This window comes from Ceratotherium simum, chromosome 6 (assembly GCF_057802395.1).
Source record: "Ceratotherium simum simum isolate JZ-2026a chromosome 6, ASM5780239v1, whole genome shotgun sequence".
Lineage (NCBI taxonomy): Eukaryota > Metazoa > Chordata > Mammalia > Perissodactyla > Rhinocerotidae > Ceratotherium > Ceratotherium simum.
In genome coordinates this window covers 79,470,369-79,486,391 of record NC_141905.1, presented here as the reverse complement: position 1 = coordinate 79,486,391, position 16,023 = coordinate 79,470,369, and the positions used below count along the sequence as shown (strand labels likewise).

At 48.9% G+C, this 16,023-nt stretch overlaps 1 protein-coding gene across 18 annotated transcripts in view; it reads left to right on the top strand.

The window, feature by feature from the left end:
* The window catches only part of FGFR2 (fibroblast growth factor receptor 2), a 105,676-nt gene that overhangs the window by 12,677 nt on the left and 76,976 nt on the right, over positions 1-16,023 (top strand). For 9 of the 18 annotated variants that reach the window (XM_087432721.1, XM_087432717.1, XM_087432716.1 and 6 more), the window contains exons 3-4: positions 13,440-13,706; positions 14,573-14,650. The exons of 4 other annotated variants lie outside the window; for them this stretch is intronic. In XM_087432721.1, coding sequence (XP_087288847.1) covers positions 13,440-13,706; positions 14,573-14,650 — 345 coding nt within the window. Of the gene's footprint in view, positions 1-460; positions 1,372-13,439; positions 13,707-14,572; positions 14,651-16,023 lie in introns of those variants that run through there. 5 more of the 18 variants (XM_087432723.1, XM_087432728.1, XM_087432727.1 and 2 more) reach the window with 2 other exon arrangements.

The following is a 16,023-nucleotide window of genomic DNA, read 5'->3' as shown; positions in this document are numbered from 1 at the left end:
GCCCATTTGCTCAGAAGAGCAGGAGCGAGCCATCCCCAGTTTTTCCTTGTCCCAAATGCTTCTGGCAGTGTGCCCTGGGTCCTACTAAATGTTAGCCTTTTCGGTTGTCACTTTGATACTACGTCAGACTTTTCTTCCCAGCATTTCTGATTGGTGGTTGGGTCAAGGCCCCTACCTGTGCAGACCCGTGTGCCTGGGGCTCCTGCAACCTGCGGTCATGGTAGTGACCAATGCCAAGGCCCACCTGGCCCTTCTAATGTTAGAGACTAGGAAAGCAAAAAAAATAAATAAAAAATTCCAAGAACGAAAGGGCAGAAGCGGCAACACCTACGCTTCCTCTAGCCTTGGCTAGGAAGGCTGTCCCCAGGGGAAAAAGAGGCTGGGGAGTAGAGCCCACTTTTAAAGCAAACAAAGTTCAGTTTGGTGATTTAAAAAAAAAAAAAAAAAAAAGAACTCTGAGTGGTTCTAGTTAGACGCGGAGGTGATTTGAGCCTGGTTTATTCAGCTGGACTTTGCACTGGTCGCTTGCACAGTGAGTGCAGAGCGCCCAGGGGTCACGGGCGTTCAGAGGGGGCTTTGGTGTTGGCAAGTTGTGGCCTGCTCGCCTGGATGGAGACTGCAGCTTCCCTCTCAACCTTGCAGCCCAGGGGGTGATGGCAACTTCCAGAGCTGGGCAGAGACCATGAGGTCGTTGGTATAGCACACTTTCCAGGTTGCAGGATAGTTGGTGTGGCTTCTTTGAGTTTGTTCCCCTGAGTGAGTTTTTTGGAACCTTATTGCCGGCCAGGTTCTGTGGGGGTAGAATGGCAAGGAAAAAACAGCCTCAGGGCCTGTTGAGGGGAGGAGACAGACATTTGTCAAATAAACCCAAATGAGGGGCCTGTTCCAATTGCAGGTGCTCTGCGGGAGAACCATAGCTTGTCTCAAGTGGATTCGGGGAACCTTAGCAGAAGGGCGTGTGACGGGACTGGAGAAGCAGCCCGGGCCAGGCCGGCGGGCCTGCGCGCTTCCTGAGGCTGGTCTTCAAGGAGGTGGGCCCTCACCTGATTCTTCCGCAAACCTGCTGCATTGGCCCTGGTCAGTACCAGCCGGCTGTGTCGGCGAAGTTGCTCTGTGCCCAGTTGGAGAATAGTCCAGGGCTTGGCCTCTCTGCTGTCCGGTTTCACCTGTTACTGAGAGGTGCCCACCCGTAAAGTTATGGCAAGTGAGGAAGTGGTCCAGACAGCCCCCAGCCTGCACTTGAGTCTGTCATTTCAGCCTGCTCTTTGACTGTCACTTTTCTGGAGCTGCAGTTTCTTGCCAGGCCAATGTGGAGGCAGGGAGATGGCCTGAGGGCAGAGTGGCCAGTGGAGCCAGGTGGACCTGGGTTGGGTAAGTGAACGCCAATTCTGCTCCCCTCTTGGGGGCCTCACCCAGGGACTTGGAGATTCGAATGAGGCCCCTTCCTCTCCTTGGAAAGGGGTGCGCAGTCTTGAAGGGGTGCACAGTTTAAGAAAGGACCAGGTATGCCCGTGTCCGAGATGCTTGGGAGCTGAGCACAACCCTTGCAAGATCAAATGCTTTGGAGGGTTTTGAAAGGGGCTCTGCTGAGAGGTGGGGACGCTTCACAGTTTGTTTTCAAGAAGCCTTTTACCTCTATGCAAATATGCGGCTTAGGGCAGGGGAGAAAGGTTAACCGTGGTGGCGCCTATCTTAATTTGGAATTTCCTGAATTAATGTGGTTTCAGTCCTCTAGCACAGGATCCCCCAAGGGGGAATTTTTCTTTTCTCTGCAAATCAGCAGAGAAAAGTGATCCCTGTGGCTTCGACCTGCCTTTCTGGGTCCTGTGGGGCAAAACCAGCTGGGAAGGTGCCCCGCCCACTGCAGGGGCTCCCTGCCCCCACGCCTGACACTTGCCTTTAGAGAAACCTCTCTAAGAGGTCACTGATCCAGCTGCTTGCTAAAGACCCCTTGGGCGATGAATCTGTGCCTTCAGCCTGAACACGATTTCAGCGCTGGCCAGGCCCTAACTTGCTGAGGCCTGAGCTGCCAGATCAAACCCATTCAAATGAGGAGGGCCATCTGTTTCTTAGTATCCAGCTGCTGTCCCTTCATTTGCAAATCGTTGGGATGCTGCTGGTTGACCAGTCTGGGGACACATCTGCAGGCTCTGAACGAGTGTTGGAGCTGGGGTCCTGCTGAGAGAAGAAAGGCCAAGCCCTTTAAATAAACTTGCTGAACAATACTCCCAAAAGGTCCTGAGTTTAAAAAGCAGGAGGCAGCCTTGCCCTCGTGGAATAACTCTTAACCTCCCCCCTCCTTCCTTTTATCCTTTTCCTTCGTCTGAGGCCACTTTAAAAGTATTCATGTATTCAGAAAGTTCTTACTGAGGGAGAGGCTTGGGGGAAAATGTCAAATAGGACTTGGACATCCATCTGACCTTTAAGGGACTTATAAGGCAAATGTATTCACTTGACTGTGCACCGTTTATTGACTATGTATGTCAGGGACGTGAGCTGATCCCAGCAGCAGCTTCTAGGAGCCATAGGTAACATCAATTGTGGAAAGGTGACCATCCCTGAAAACTTGCTTCTGGAAGGTAGTCAGACTGCTAGCTTTGGGGCATGCTCTCTGGAAAGCAGGCCAATTACCCCACTGGCTGTGACTCAGGTCCTCAAGCTTGTGAGCTGTGGTTTGGTGTTCAGGGTTTTCCCAGCATGCTGTGGGGCTGCGGTAAGTCATCTCTGAGCCCTGCTGGGATCCTCTTCTCAAGGGACTTCTCTGGGGGTTACCCTGTCCCACATGTAAATATCGGGTATCTCAAATTTATTGGATGGATGAATAATAGATGGTATTCTAATAAGCCACAGGCCTCGTCCCTTACTAAACTAATCAAACAGGTGTTGTACATGGGTGTTGATAATGACGACTCTCAAAAATCCTTAGATGTTTAGTTCCATTTGAGAACATTCCAGAAATCCCCAGTTAAGTAACTTACATATATATGATGTCACAGATTTGTTCATTTGAAAGAAAACCCCGTTTTAAAGTCAGAAGAATGCAAATTGAGGTTCCCACATGATGGAAAAAAACAATCTACCAATCAGTTAGTATTAAGTCACAATCTACAAACCAGGACCCAGGCCCATGCTGGCCTGTGCTGGGCCGCAGGCAGGCTGGGACCCCCACCAAGGTGAGGGGTGCTTTCTCTCAAATGTGCCCCCCACTTTAGGTTTATAAAGGCCTTTCCAGGCAGCCTCTGGTTTTGTCCTTGTGACCTTGACTGTCAGCAGGCTAGCCCGGAGGTGTTTTCCTGTTCTGCAAACCAGGGCTCTGGGGCTCGGCGATGTGAAGGGGCTGCCTGCCATGTTGACATGGTTCATTGCTGCAGAAGTGGGTCTCACACTCCTGTCCTTGGACACTGGAGCTGAACTTCTCACAATGTGGCCCTTGGATCAGCAGCACCAGCATTACCTGGGAACTCGTGGGAAATCCAGAATCTCAGACCCCAGCCCACTCCTACTGACCCAGAAGCTTCGGGAGTGGGGCCAGGAGGCTGCCTCGGTGGTCTTTATGATAAATAAAGTCTGAGAAACACTGTGCTGATCCCCTCCTCGAGAAGCTCTCAGTTGGAATGGGTGGGGGAGGCAGACTGTTTGGTTGTGTCTGTACAAGATGGATAAACGAAGACTGTGGTGTTTTGGAGATGGGATCAATGCTGTCTGTCTTCATGGGAACCAGAGGAATTTTCACAAAGGAGATGATAATGGAGCTGGGCTTTGATGGCTGAATAGGAGCTTGCCAGGCAGTATAGCAGGACAGGGGATGCAGGCAGATAAGCGTGGGGTGTCAGGGAGAGGGTGGAGAGAGATCTGGGACCAGGAGCAACCAAGGCCTTAGTGGGGGCGATGTTCTTTGGGTTTTCCCCTGTCAGAGTGTGGAGTGGTCTGTGCCTTTTTTTTTTTTATTGGAGGTCAGATTTGCTTTTCAGAAGATGTCTGGTGGTCCATGGTGGATACAGGAGGTGGACCAGGGGTGATGGGTTAGGGGGCACGCAGAGATCTTTTGGAGAGATGGTAGAGGCCTGGAGTGGACCTGTGGGGTGAAATCTTGCCCTTATTTCTTTTCAGCTGTTTCAGAGAGAGAATTAATAGTGGCGGGGAGGTGGGGACTGATGGGATAGGAGGCAGGAGGGAGAAGAGGGCCTCTAGAGCTGACGGGAGGTTGGGTTGCTGTTGTGTGGTGACTCCAGTCAGCAAGAGGCCAGTGGGGAGAGGAGGAGTTTGCAAGTCGTTTGCTTGTTTTGGATGAGACCTCTGTAGACATCCAGGTAATGTGTTCCCTTGGGCAGATAGAAATAGGAACCTGCCAGTAGGGACTTGAGTGGCACTGGCGTGGAGGGGATGGGAAAAGCTGCAGCGATGGAGGAGATCAGAATGTAGGGAAGGGACCCGAAGAGCCAGGAGTGGAATTCTGAGCATACCCACAGTTAGAGGAGGTGTAGGGAAGGAGGAGGTTCCCGGAAGGTGAAGAAGACCTCCACGACACGTTCCTCTTCTGCACACGGTCTGTTCACACACGTGTGTGCATACAAGCACACAAGCAGAAAACAGAATGGCGCTGTAGACTGTTAAGCACCAAACTATGTGTTAGGGGCTCTAGAAATATAAGAGAAGGTTCCCTTTCTTTTCTAACATCCCCATCCTTCCACGGTGAGAAGACCTGGTGAGTGGCTTTCCCCTCTTTCGTGCTTAGCCTCCTGCAGCTGAGGAACACTGACTTCAGCTGGCGGGGCCTCCTGACGGCTGGTGCACTTGAGTTCTTACAGTGCCCCGGCCGTTGTGCAGGAGCCTGCTGTGCACTGTCTCGTTCGTTATTGTTCCCGATTGGCAGGTGGAGAAACACGAAGTGATTAGAAAGCCGAGGGGCTTGTCCCGGGTCACAGTTTGTAAGTGGTAGAGTTGGGACTCAGGTCAGTTCCAAGTCTGTTCTTTTGATATCCGCAACTTGTCCTTGCCTTATCTGAAGAGTCACCAGGGAGGGGACGGAAATGAGACCAGAGCCTTAAGGCTAAAGTACCATGAAGGGCTCAGGCAACAGCTCCGGGAATTGGAGCATCTGATTGGAAAGGTGGCTTCCCCCTTGATACAGTGAAGAGGCTGCCTCAGGCTGACTGCTGTCATCAGGACTCAGGGCACGAAAACATTTTTGGGGCAGAGGACTAGGTTTTCAGAACCGGAGACGATGTGTATTCATTTTACAGGTGACACCTCTGCAAAGACACTCTTGACCTTAAAAGATTGTGTCTATAAAAGTCAGGCAAGTCTCATTCATTCCTTCATTCCTTTACCTCCTTGTGAGGCACCCCCCCGGCCCCCCAATTCCCTTCCTGCTGGTGATGATACAGGGAGTACAAACTCTTCCCGCTGAGCAAGAGAGATCTCCCAGTGGTCTCACTGGGTTGCCGGGGCCAGCTTTTTGATGATGTGGTTTTCCTTAGAACAGCGTGAAGATCTTGAGAAGTGCCAGCTTCCTCCGCCGGGTCTGGCAAGTGTGTTTCCAGAAGGCAGGAGGCTCGGGGCCTGGATGACCAGGCGGCTGAGCATATAGACTCCTCATTGTACATCCGACCAGGGGGTGCGGGCTACTTTGACATAACTTGTAGGGCCAGTTGCTGCTTCCTGGGCACTCGATAATCTAAGGGCCTGTCTCTTTGGGAAATGCATTTTGAACAACTCTCAGTTTTGAAGTTCTTGCTCAAGCAAAGCTGCCAATATCTAGGGATTTTATGCAGATGGCACTCGTTCCCGTCCTGGTGGTCCGGTGGGGATTTTGCTCTCGTGAATGGAAGAGTTCGATTCAAGTATTATGACCAGGGAGAAAACCATGACTTTTGTGCCTTTCTCTCTCTTTCGGAGAACACTATCATTAACAGCCTAAAACATCAGGATCAAAAGGAGAAGGGGTGCTGACAAATTAGGGGGTGAATACTTCTACTTTGGGTGCCAATATTGGACGATAATGGTGACTTACTCTGAAATGGGTGCATTCTTAGGCATTTTACTGTTTCTACCTTTTTATTTTCTCATGGGCAACAACATAATTTCTTTTCAGACTTGGAGAGCTGTTCACCATGTTTCTGAAAGACAGACCTAAATTATATGAGGGACGCACCTAAATATCTATTTTTTTTTTTTTTTTGTGAGGAAGATCGGCCCTGAGCTAACATCTGCCAATTCTCCTCTTTTTGCTGAGGAAGACTGGCCCTGGGCTGACATCCATGCCCATCTTCCTCCACCTTACATGGGACGCTGCCACAGCATGGCCTGACAAGTGGTGTGTTGGTGCGTGCCCGGGATCCGAACTGGCGAATCCCGGGCCGCTGCAGCGGAGCGCGTGCACGAACTGCTTGTGCGACCAGGCCGGCCCCCTATAATTTTTAATGGTTACTGTATTGGAAACATTAGCCGTCATCCCATCTGATCATGAGGAATGTGAGCCAGTCTAGAGTTTCTGGAATAGTCAAGGTACTGGGGCAGAGGTAGCTATTAGTGCTTGCTGTGGCCCTCCGTGATACCGACAAGGAGAGTTTTAAGCCCTGACGTGTGTCTATAAGACACCCTGATAATTGGTTGGAAAGAGAAAACTGCAGCCTTTCAGCCTGTTTATTTATCTGTGTTTCATTGTGTTGGCTTCTTTTTGTCCCCCGTTTTTATGTTGGCAGTATTTCTTGAGGTAGAGAACTTTCGTCTTTATATTGTGCAGGATATTTGTCTCCCCCTCTCCCCGTTAGAGAACAAGTAGTACCTCTGCCTTATAAGGCCTCTGTTTGATGTCAGGATTTTTATCTTCTGCAAGTCTGCTCTTGTACAGGAGGAGCTTTGAGGATGTCTGAGCTGGAGCGGCCGGCTCTGCCGCTGTTGTCTTCATCGTGTGTGTGTCTGCAGAGCCCCCGTGGGAGGGCACACAGGGGCTGTTGTGTCTGACTTCCTTGTGGGGACCCTAGTGCCTTTGTATGTTTCTGTTGGTAAGTTTTGATGCCAACTAGACTAAAACTGTGCCATAGAAAAGTGGGGACTTGGCTCTTCCAGAGCCCCTGTGCTGTAAAACATCAAGGGTCCCTAAAAAGCTGTGCTGAATGCCAGGTGTCTGTCTGTCTTTCCAGACTCCCTCAATTCAAGCTTGTAAAAAATACTTTAGGAATGTTGTGTCTCCGAGGGGACTCTGTATTCCCTTCCTATGGACAGAAAGTTGGGTATTGGCCCATTAAAACTTCTTAGCAGGCCTGTGGCGTGGCCACTACAGGCCATCTTCAAGACGGGGAGGGCCAGTCGAGGCTGACCAGAGCAGACAGGATCAGCCGCCACTTGCTCGCCATGTGCGTCGGATACTGTGACATTTGCAACTTTGTTCTGTGTGTTTCTTCTGTCAAGACGTTGATAGCCCACAGCAGTGATATTTATTTCTCTTGTTCAGGTGGCAGAATGTTTGGGGGTGCACCAGGAAACCAAGGCTGTTTTACTATTCTTGCCCCGAATGCTGGGGTTCTGGTTCCTGCGGGAGCCCTGAGCTAGGCCCCGGGGATCCAGGTTTCTCCCTGCAGCACAGCCCCTGACAGGACATGCCTCCGCTGCATTTACGTGCAACCTGCCTGTGCTCTCTCCTTCTCCTTTTCTCCTCCCTCTCTTGCTTCCCTCCTTCTCTACCAGAGGAATCTGGTGAGGGGTTTCTTTCTCCCTTTCTTCCTTTTTCCGGAGGAACGTGTTTAGGGCTTGAACACCCTGACTTTCTTAGAGGGAAAGAAGAGGCCTTTCAGGGGTGATATATTCCAGGGGTGACCCCACTGCATCCTTGAAGCTGGGGTTCCTGTTTCTTAGCTTTGATAATCTTGACTTTTGAAAAGACAGCGTCCTGAGGAAACCCCAGAAAAGGCTTAATTTGTGAAATGTGACATAGGTAGTTGTCCCATTGGCATAAGCTGCTTTTTTCTTCCTTAACAGCTTAAATCTGTCGTCCGCTCTCCGTGAAACAATTGGACAGGGCAAGACGCGGGTTTCCCATCTGTTCTCTGTTTGCATTTGGGCGCCATTTCAGAAACCACATGGGAAAAGTTTATAGGCAAACATTATAAAAAGTGACAGTCTGAAGTGCTGCTATCGCTGGTTTGGCAGCATAAAGTGTTACCTGAAATAGCTTACTGTTCCAAACTTGCCAGATCTGCTTCAATTGTCTCAAGACAATTCCTCCCGATGACGTGGGTGAAGAATTCAGCTGGACGTGTCCAGTGAAGTCACATGGACCACAGCTTTTTCTGACTTTTACAAGCTTTCCCCTCCTGGGGCTCTGTTCACTACAGCAAAGATATGTTTCCATGTTTATTTACTGAGAGGTAAACACGTGCAGCTCGTAGCTGGTGACGTCAGCATGATGTCACACTGAGAGGTCATGACCTCTACTCTGATCTGCTGAGGGACTTGGGGAGTCAGGTGGCCCCTGCCTCAGTTTCCTTCTCTTCCCAGATGGAGGCCCCTCAGTTCTAAATTCCCATGAGCTCCCGAGGAGGTTCTCAGGGGAGGGAGGGAGGCCCAGCTCCGGGCAGGATTTACACACCGACTCTCTAAAGAGGTCTGCTGTTATTGTTCACTTTTTGACTCGCCGTAGAGGTGCCCATCTCTTTCATTTTTTTCGTATCAGAGTAGTCAATTTATTGAAAGCTGTGTGATAACATGCTGCTGGCACTTCTCAAATGTTTGAAACTTCTGGGAGAAAGTTCAGACTGATGCAACGAAACATCTACACAGCCAAGCTGTTCACGCCCGTCCTGTGCTTGCAGCAAGTAGAAACAAGCGTGTTGCGCCCTCCCAGAAGGTAAACTTGTCGCCTTGTTTGTTTAGCAATTTTAGGTAACAGTGACAAAGAATGTCCAACACGAGGGTGTACGTGCCAGCTTTCTCTTTTCTTTTTGAATTTTAATTTATATTATGAAAGATATGCGGAGACATGTTTTGTGTTTGTGGAAGCCTCTGAAAGAGCATTTGGTATGTAGCAAAGCAGCTTCTGGAACCTTCCTCCCATTGGGTTTTGGCAAGAACAGATGAGGGACATGTTGGACTGTCTGCTCCTCCTGGATTTCTCCCGGCCTCTGCATAAGAAAGGTTAAAAGTATGCCACAGAACCACAAAAAATAAATGCAGGAAACGTTAATATTGCTATAAAAGGTATTGTTTAAATCTCCCAGGGAACACTCTGCCCTATGTCAACCATCATATTTTACAGAGTAGGCCGTGCAGCCTGGTGGAGCCCGGTGGAGGCACTGGCCTGTGTCAGTGGAAGGCGATCGAAATTAGAGAGGCAGTTAGGGTATATGGACGCAGCATCGCTGATGTCAGAGGGGATTGGCAGATTGTCTTGGCTCCTCCAGAACAATGTGGGGTATACCGCCAGGGAGATGTATGCCGAGCACTTGGGGAGCACGTTTGCAGCAGGCAGGCAGGGAAGTCACCTGAAGGATTCAAGCACAGGAGAGAAGCCAAAGCCCCGAATGGCCTCACGGGAGGGACGGGGACAGAGTTGCCTCCGCTGAGCTGGCTGTTTGCGTTCCAGGCCAAGTGCCCATCTTCTTGACACCTTGGTCCGAGATGTCTTTGATGCAGGAACCTGGGCCGCAGGAGCCTCTGGGTGGCCTGGGAGGGGACTGTGTGGCATTCCGCCCCTCCCCGCCATGTGCCCCACTCACCCTCCCCCTGACGCGCCTGCTCTCTTCCTTCTCTTCTTAGTGTTGTTTCTCCCTGAACTCTTCCTCCGTTTTCCCCCCTTTCTATTGCTTTCGTTCACCCATTCTCCCTCCTTCCTAAGATGCGCTTGAAGTCCCCCTGGCATATGCAGGGGTATTGCTGGTTCTGCTGGGGTTCCCTGCCACAGACCCCCCAAGATGAGCCTTGTGGAGTGATCACTTAGAGGAGGGAGGAGCACACGCTTTCTGAGTTTACCATGGCAGTAGTTTCTGATTTCAGACTTTGAGGTCAGATGGCTTAATTTTAGGGATGAACATCATTATCTTATTGATGTATTTTGGGGAGTTATTTTACTATCCTTGAAGCTTATCATCTAATTGGAAAACTGGGTGACAGTTTTGACCTGGTTTTACTGGCAATAAAAAGCACTCTTTACAGTACATCAAGTCATCTTACCAGTCCGTTGAGATGGGAGCCCATCATGAGTAAAATTGTTCTGTATCTACAGAGATACAAATCCAAATAATGTCTGATTATCCTCTGAAAATAGTGGGGCTTGAGCTCATGGTGAGCATCTTCAGCCTTGAAGAGTGACAGCAGTAGTGACTATCATGGGCTCAACAAGTTACAGTTGGAAAGTCAGGTTCATATAGGTTGGCTCATTGGATCCTCACAAGTGATACCCTGTTTTGGGGGCATTCTTGCTCTGCAGTAGTGGAGGAACCTGAGACGGAGAGGTTAAGTGGGAACAGAGTGGAGTTGGAACTCAAGGCTTCGTCCTGTTCTCATGCAGGGCAGCACCCATTTATTAGGCATCTCCTGTGTGTCCAGCCTGAAGTATTTGTGGTCCTCACTGTGCTGTGTTCCTCCTCCTACCACCGGCAGGAGGTGGTGCTGTCTTTTTGGTGACATTTGGATAGCATCTCAGACACCCCTGGTTTCAGCAAGACTTTGTGGTTTACCTATTTCAGGTGAAGGAAAGGATGCTCAGTGAAAATACTTTTCTTTAAAAATGGAGAAATCATAACTCCACCTTTGTCAGGAGAGAGATTTTTCTGTATCAGCATTGCAGGTATCTTGCTTATCATTTTTAACAGTCTTGGAGCATTCCACTGCCTCCATGAAATAGGAACATGGCTTCTCATTCCTTATCTGAGGGCCAAGACAGAAGCAGGTTGGCTGCACAGCCCCAGTCTCTCCTTTAAGGGAGGGAAGCATTGCTGCTTACGTCCAGCTGCTTCCCGGCTCAGTAGTCTCTTGATGACCAGATCTGGCTCGGAGGAAAGCAGGTTCCGTAACAATCTTGGTGACTTGCTGATCATACGATGTGGTCCTAATAAATGTTGATTATTTTATGACCCAGGCTAATCCAATGTAAATTCATTCTAACACTGTGGGTGCTATTTCAATAATGAGTTGCTAGTTACATGGGATGTGAATGACATCTGATCCTTGCTTTAACCAGCTGTAAAAGGGGTTGGACCAGGTGGCCTTTGGGGCCCCTGATGTTGTGACTCTAGGTTGCTGGAAGTGGGACATGGTCTGAGATTTAGGGCCAAACTAAATTCTTTTTTCTGCTTCTCTTTCTTAGCCTCTTTCCCACATTTCTCTTTCTTTCCCTTTTCTGCTCAGGATCCAGAGTTACAATCAATTTAGCTCCATTAGGTAGGAGTTAAACAGCCTTGGGAGGCATGGCCTGAAGACCTTCCAACTAAGTTCCCAACAATATCTTTCAAACATCCCTTTGCCCTTCACTTCTCTGTAGAGAAGCCTTCTCTGAACATCCTACACAACAGGAGTTGGCAGACTTTCTGTAAAGCTCAAGACTTAATATTTTAGGCTTTGCAGGCCATAGGGTCTCTGTTGCAAGCAGCTACTCAACTCTACTCTGTAACACAACAGCAGCCCAGACAATACGCAAACTAATGAGCATGGCTGTGTGCCAATAAAACTTTGTTTACAAAGACAGGCAATGGCTGGGTTTGGCCTGGGGGCCGTAGTTTGCCAACTCCTGCTCTAGAATGAGTCCTAACCCACCGTCTCTGGGTGTGCTGCTATCTTGCTGTATTCTTCTTCCTGACACTTAAGACTACCTCACATATATTATGCCCTGGCCCTCCTGTGTTGGCTGTTGATGGTGGTGGTGAGGAGGATTTCTAGAACCAGATGCACGAGGCCCTCACTGTTCTTTCAACAGTGGACTGAAACACGAAGCGATTTTATTTCAGTCTTATGTGGGAGATTTGTCCAGAACACTCTCAAAAGGACAAAACAATTGCCTTGTGATGCTGCCCAGTTTGGAGTCATCCCAGAGCCAGAAGCTTTGTGTTTTCTGGGCCTGGGACTCCGGGTACCATTCACAATTCTCACTGTGAGGGATGAAAGCCGATTCATGGACCCTCGTGGGTCCCAGCCAGTGGCTGTGGCTGTTCTTAAAGGCTCATAGTTGCTTTTCACCTGCATTCGCAGAGGTTGCGTGGATTGGGTGCTCTTGGGTCCCATCCTGTCCTGCATACTGGGGGACTGTGGTCATGTTTAACACGGGCCACCTTCCATGTGTATGCCTCAGGGAGGGGAGAGATACGCAAGGAGCCCTGAGACTTGAGCCTCCCTCTAGGATCTTGGTGTCTCCTCGGGAGACAGGACATGTTCATCAGAAATGTGGTCCATCCCCAGGAGCTGGTAAAGAGGACGGAGAGATCCGCTTCACTCTGGGCCAGGGTGACTGATGGCCAGCTCTCGTTCAGGAGGGCACTGCTTTACTTGGGCCTTGAAGGAAGAATTGGGTTTAGCAAGGAGGTGAGGGAGCGGGTAGCCCTAAAGGAGACAAAGGCAGAGGCCTGAGGAGGCTGGGACCCAGGATGTGTGGTGGGGCCTGGCGGGCAGGGAGGGATCCAGCTTAACATGGAGTGTCCGACATGCGGTGCACAGCGGCTTCGTGCCTTCGTTTCAGGACCCATTTAAGTGTGGTGGAGACCACCTCTCAGCTACCTGGATCATTTTACTCTTTGTTTTCGGTGTTCAGTCCTCCAGGCTTTTCATCATTTTAAGAAAAACAACATGTCCCAGCTCATCCAGTGCAGAATTAAGTCTCCAGATCAGCAAAATTCTAATCTCAGCCTGAGGGCTCGTGAAACTCAGATGGCAAACGGTTTTGTAGAAGGACCCACGAGTTTCCCTTGCGTTTGAGACATTTCATTTTAAGGAGCTTGGCTTTGTGACAACAGGCAAAGTCTAGCACAAATAATCAGGGTGTGTGTGTGTGTGTGTGTGTGTATGTGAATATATGTGTTAGACACACAACCATGCAGTTATGTTGAATAAAAAGTTGGAAAACATCCTTAAAAATAAAAAAAGTCAATAATAGAATTTCCTGGGTGTTGCAGCACAAGCAGCCTTGGGACTGGCAATCGATTTAGGAGTTTTCTTGTATGATATCCTTCCATGCTGGGTTTTGGGTTTATGTTTAAAGCCCTTTGGTTTGTGGAAACTAAGCTTTTGCTGGGTGCTTCCTCTGGTGGCTGTTTCAGATGCCCAGTCTGCTCTGTGCTGTGCCGAGGGCCGCTTCCTGGGGTGCAGGGAGAGGCAGACTCCTGCTCGGGCCATTTGCAGAACAAGATCTGCCTCTCCTGGGAATGAACGGGCCTCCCCTGACCTTTGTTGGACGTTCTCTCCTTTTCCTCCTTCCCATCTCTCTCCATCTTCTCTCTCCCACCTTTCTGCAGAGCCACCAACCAAATACCAAATCTCCCAACCAGAAGTTTACGTGGCTGCGCCCGGGGAGTCACTAGAGTTGCGCTGCCTGTTGAGAGATGCCACCGTGATCAGTTGGACTAAGGATGGGGTACACTTGGGGCCCAGCAATAGGACAGTGCTTATTGGGGAATACTTGCAGATAAAAGGTGCCACGCCTAGAGACTCCGGCCTCTATGCTTGTACTGCTGCTAGGACTGTAGACAGTGAGACTGTCTACTTCATGGTGAATGTCACAGGTGAGTTGGCCTGCGAGCCCTCTGCTCGCTCTTCTTTCTAGCTGTTTTCTGGGTAAAATTTTATTGGACATGTGAAATCATAGTGGGATCTGCTAATTGGATGCCAGGCACAGAGCTTCACAGTTTGTTACTGATCTGTTTTTGAAGTTCTTCCACGGGACCTGGTGTACCACAGAGGCTGGTCGTTAAAAATGACAGGATTTTTGTGTGTAAAGTAACATTTTTCATTTAAGACAGCACACTTTTATGTAAGTGAAAACACCTTTTTTTCCCCATACCACCGGCATCCTTAGCACTTAGACTATAACACTGAAATTTGGATGCTGAAGATTTCTGATTTTATTAAAATTAGAGTTTCTTTCCTTGATTTTTCTTCTGTGCAGTGAGGGGGACTGCACAGGCCCCATTTGTGGCCGAGTTTAAAATTTTATTTTCAGAATGTTAGTAAATGGTCAGAAGGCCACACAGTGGCTAAGTTTTGCTAGGGACTAATTCCTTTCTTGAAGGGGACCCTGAGTGCTGAAAGGTTGTGTTGGAAAGAATTTTGGATATTACACAATCACAATCATTAAATTTGTTGGGGACTTGAATACTGTTTGAAGCTAAAATCCAGTTCCAGTATATCCAGTTTTATAGCATGTTTAAATAATGTGAAAGCAGAAAACAGTGAGAATCATAATGTAGACCAACTGTCATCACGGAGAGAAAATTTAAGCCATTAAAACCGTCTTAACTAAACACAGCCTCAGACTTTTTGCGTGGGTTCCTGGGTTCTTGAATTTCCTATCCAGAAGAACTAAGTTGTAGATGATTGTGACCTTTTGCTTTGCAAAAACGCAACCGTGGATGTGTTCTTTTGAATACAGATGCCATCTCATCCGGCGATGACGAGGATGACACAGATGGCTCCGAGGATTTTGTCAGTGAGAACAGTAACAGCAAGAGTAAGTAACGGCCGTCTCGGGAGGTCCCCGAGAGAGGAGAGCCTGGTGGGAGTCGCGACCCTAACCTGTCTTCTCACCGACTCTTCGGGATGCTGCGTCCTGCGGCCCTCGCCTTTCTCTGCTGTGTCTACTCTCCTGACTTTCAAATCTGAGAATAAACCAGTGTTATTGTACACCCTTCTCTACTGTTTGTCCTTTCTTCTCGTGTCAGTAGCCACTCGCTTTTGAAAGCAGTTCTGACTCGTCTTGCCTTGGTTTTCTTTTTCCCTTTGGTTTCTCACTATTTGGAGAATAAAGCTAGTGGAACCATGTAACATCCTGGTTTCTTTATAACCGTTGATGGTGCTTGGCTAACCCAGCGGTTCTCACCTGGGGAGATTCTCCTCCTTCCCCCTCCTCCGGGGGACATCAGGCAATGTTTGGTTGTCTCAGCAGGGGGAGGAGGATGCTAGTGGCATCACTGCGTAGAGGCCAGGGATGCTGCTAACAAACGTCCTACATTGTACAGGTCAGCCCCGTAACAAAGCATGATCTGGTCTGAAGTGTCAGTCGCTGAGGTTGAGAAACCCTGGCCTTTTTAAATATTCTTGCATGCTGAGCAGAAATAAGGAAATGTGCCTTACTTTGCAGATATAAAAGGGGGCCAACGAGTGCTGTTTGCTTATTTAAAGGCAGTTAAGGGCCGGCCCCATGGCTTAGCGGTTAAGTGCGTGCGCTCTGCTGCTGGCGGCCCGGGGTTCGGATCCCGGGTGCGCACTGACGCACCGCTTCTCCGGCCATGCTGAGGCCGCGTCCCACATACAGCAACTAGAGGGATGTGCAGCTATGACATACAACTATCTACTGGGGCTTTGGGGGGAAAGAAAATAAATAAATAAAATCTTAAAAAAAAAAAAAATAAAGGCAGTTAACAGTGAGCACTGACATGTAGGAGGCCTCTGCTTGGTGAGTAAGCACATGGCCTCTCGGAGCTGGGCAGCCTGGGTTTGAATCCTACTTCACCATTTCTGAGTTGGGTAACCTTGGGCAAGTAATTTAACTCCTGTGCCTCAGTTTCTTCAACTGTAAAATGGGAATAACAACAGTATCTGATGGGGTTGTTAGGATTAGATGAGCTCATATTCGTACAGTGCTGAGAAAAGTGCTTGTGTTTGTTCAATAAATAAAGAAGATAAAATATAGCATTAGTTGTATTTTCCAATAACGTGGCTGGAATGTTCCCAAAGTGATGTTGGTCAGTGGCGTTCTTTGCTTGGCTGTTATTTTCTCAAAAGGATTTTTAGTTTAATAAATTTAAACAAGGCCTAAATAATAAGACAGTTAGTTATTAAAATAGGCCCTGGGCTTTTTAGAGGAAGAAGAGAAAATCGATG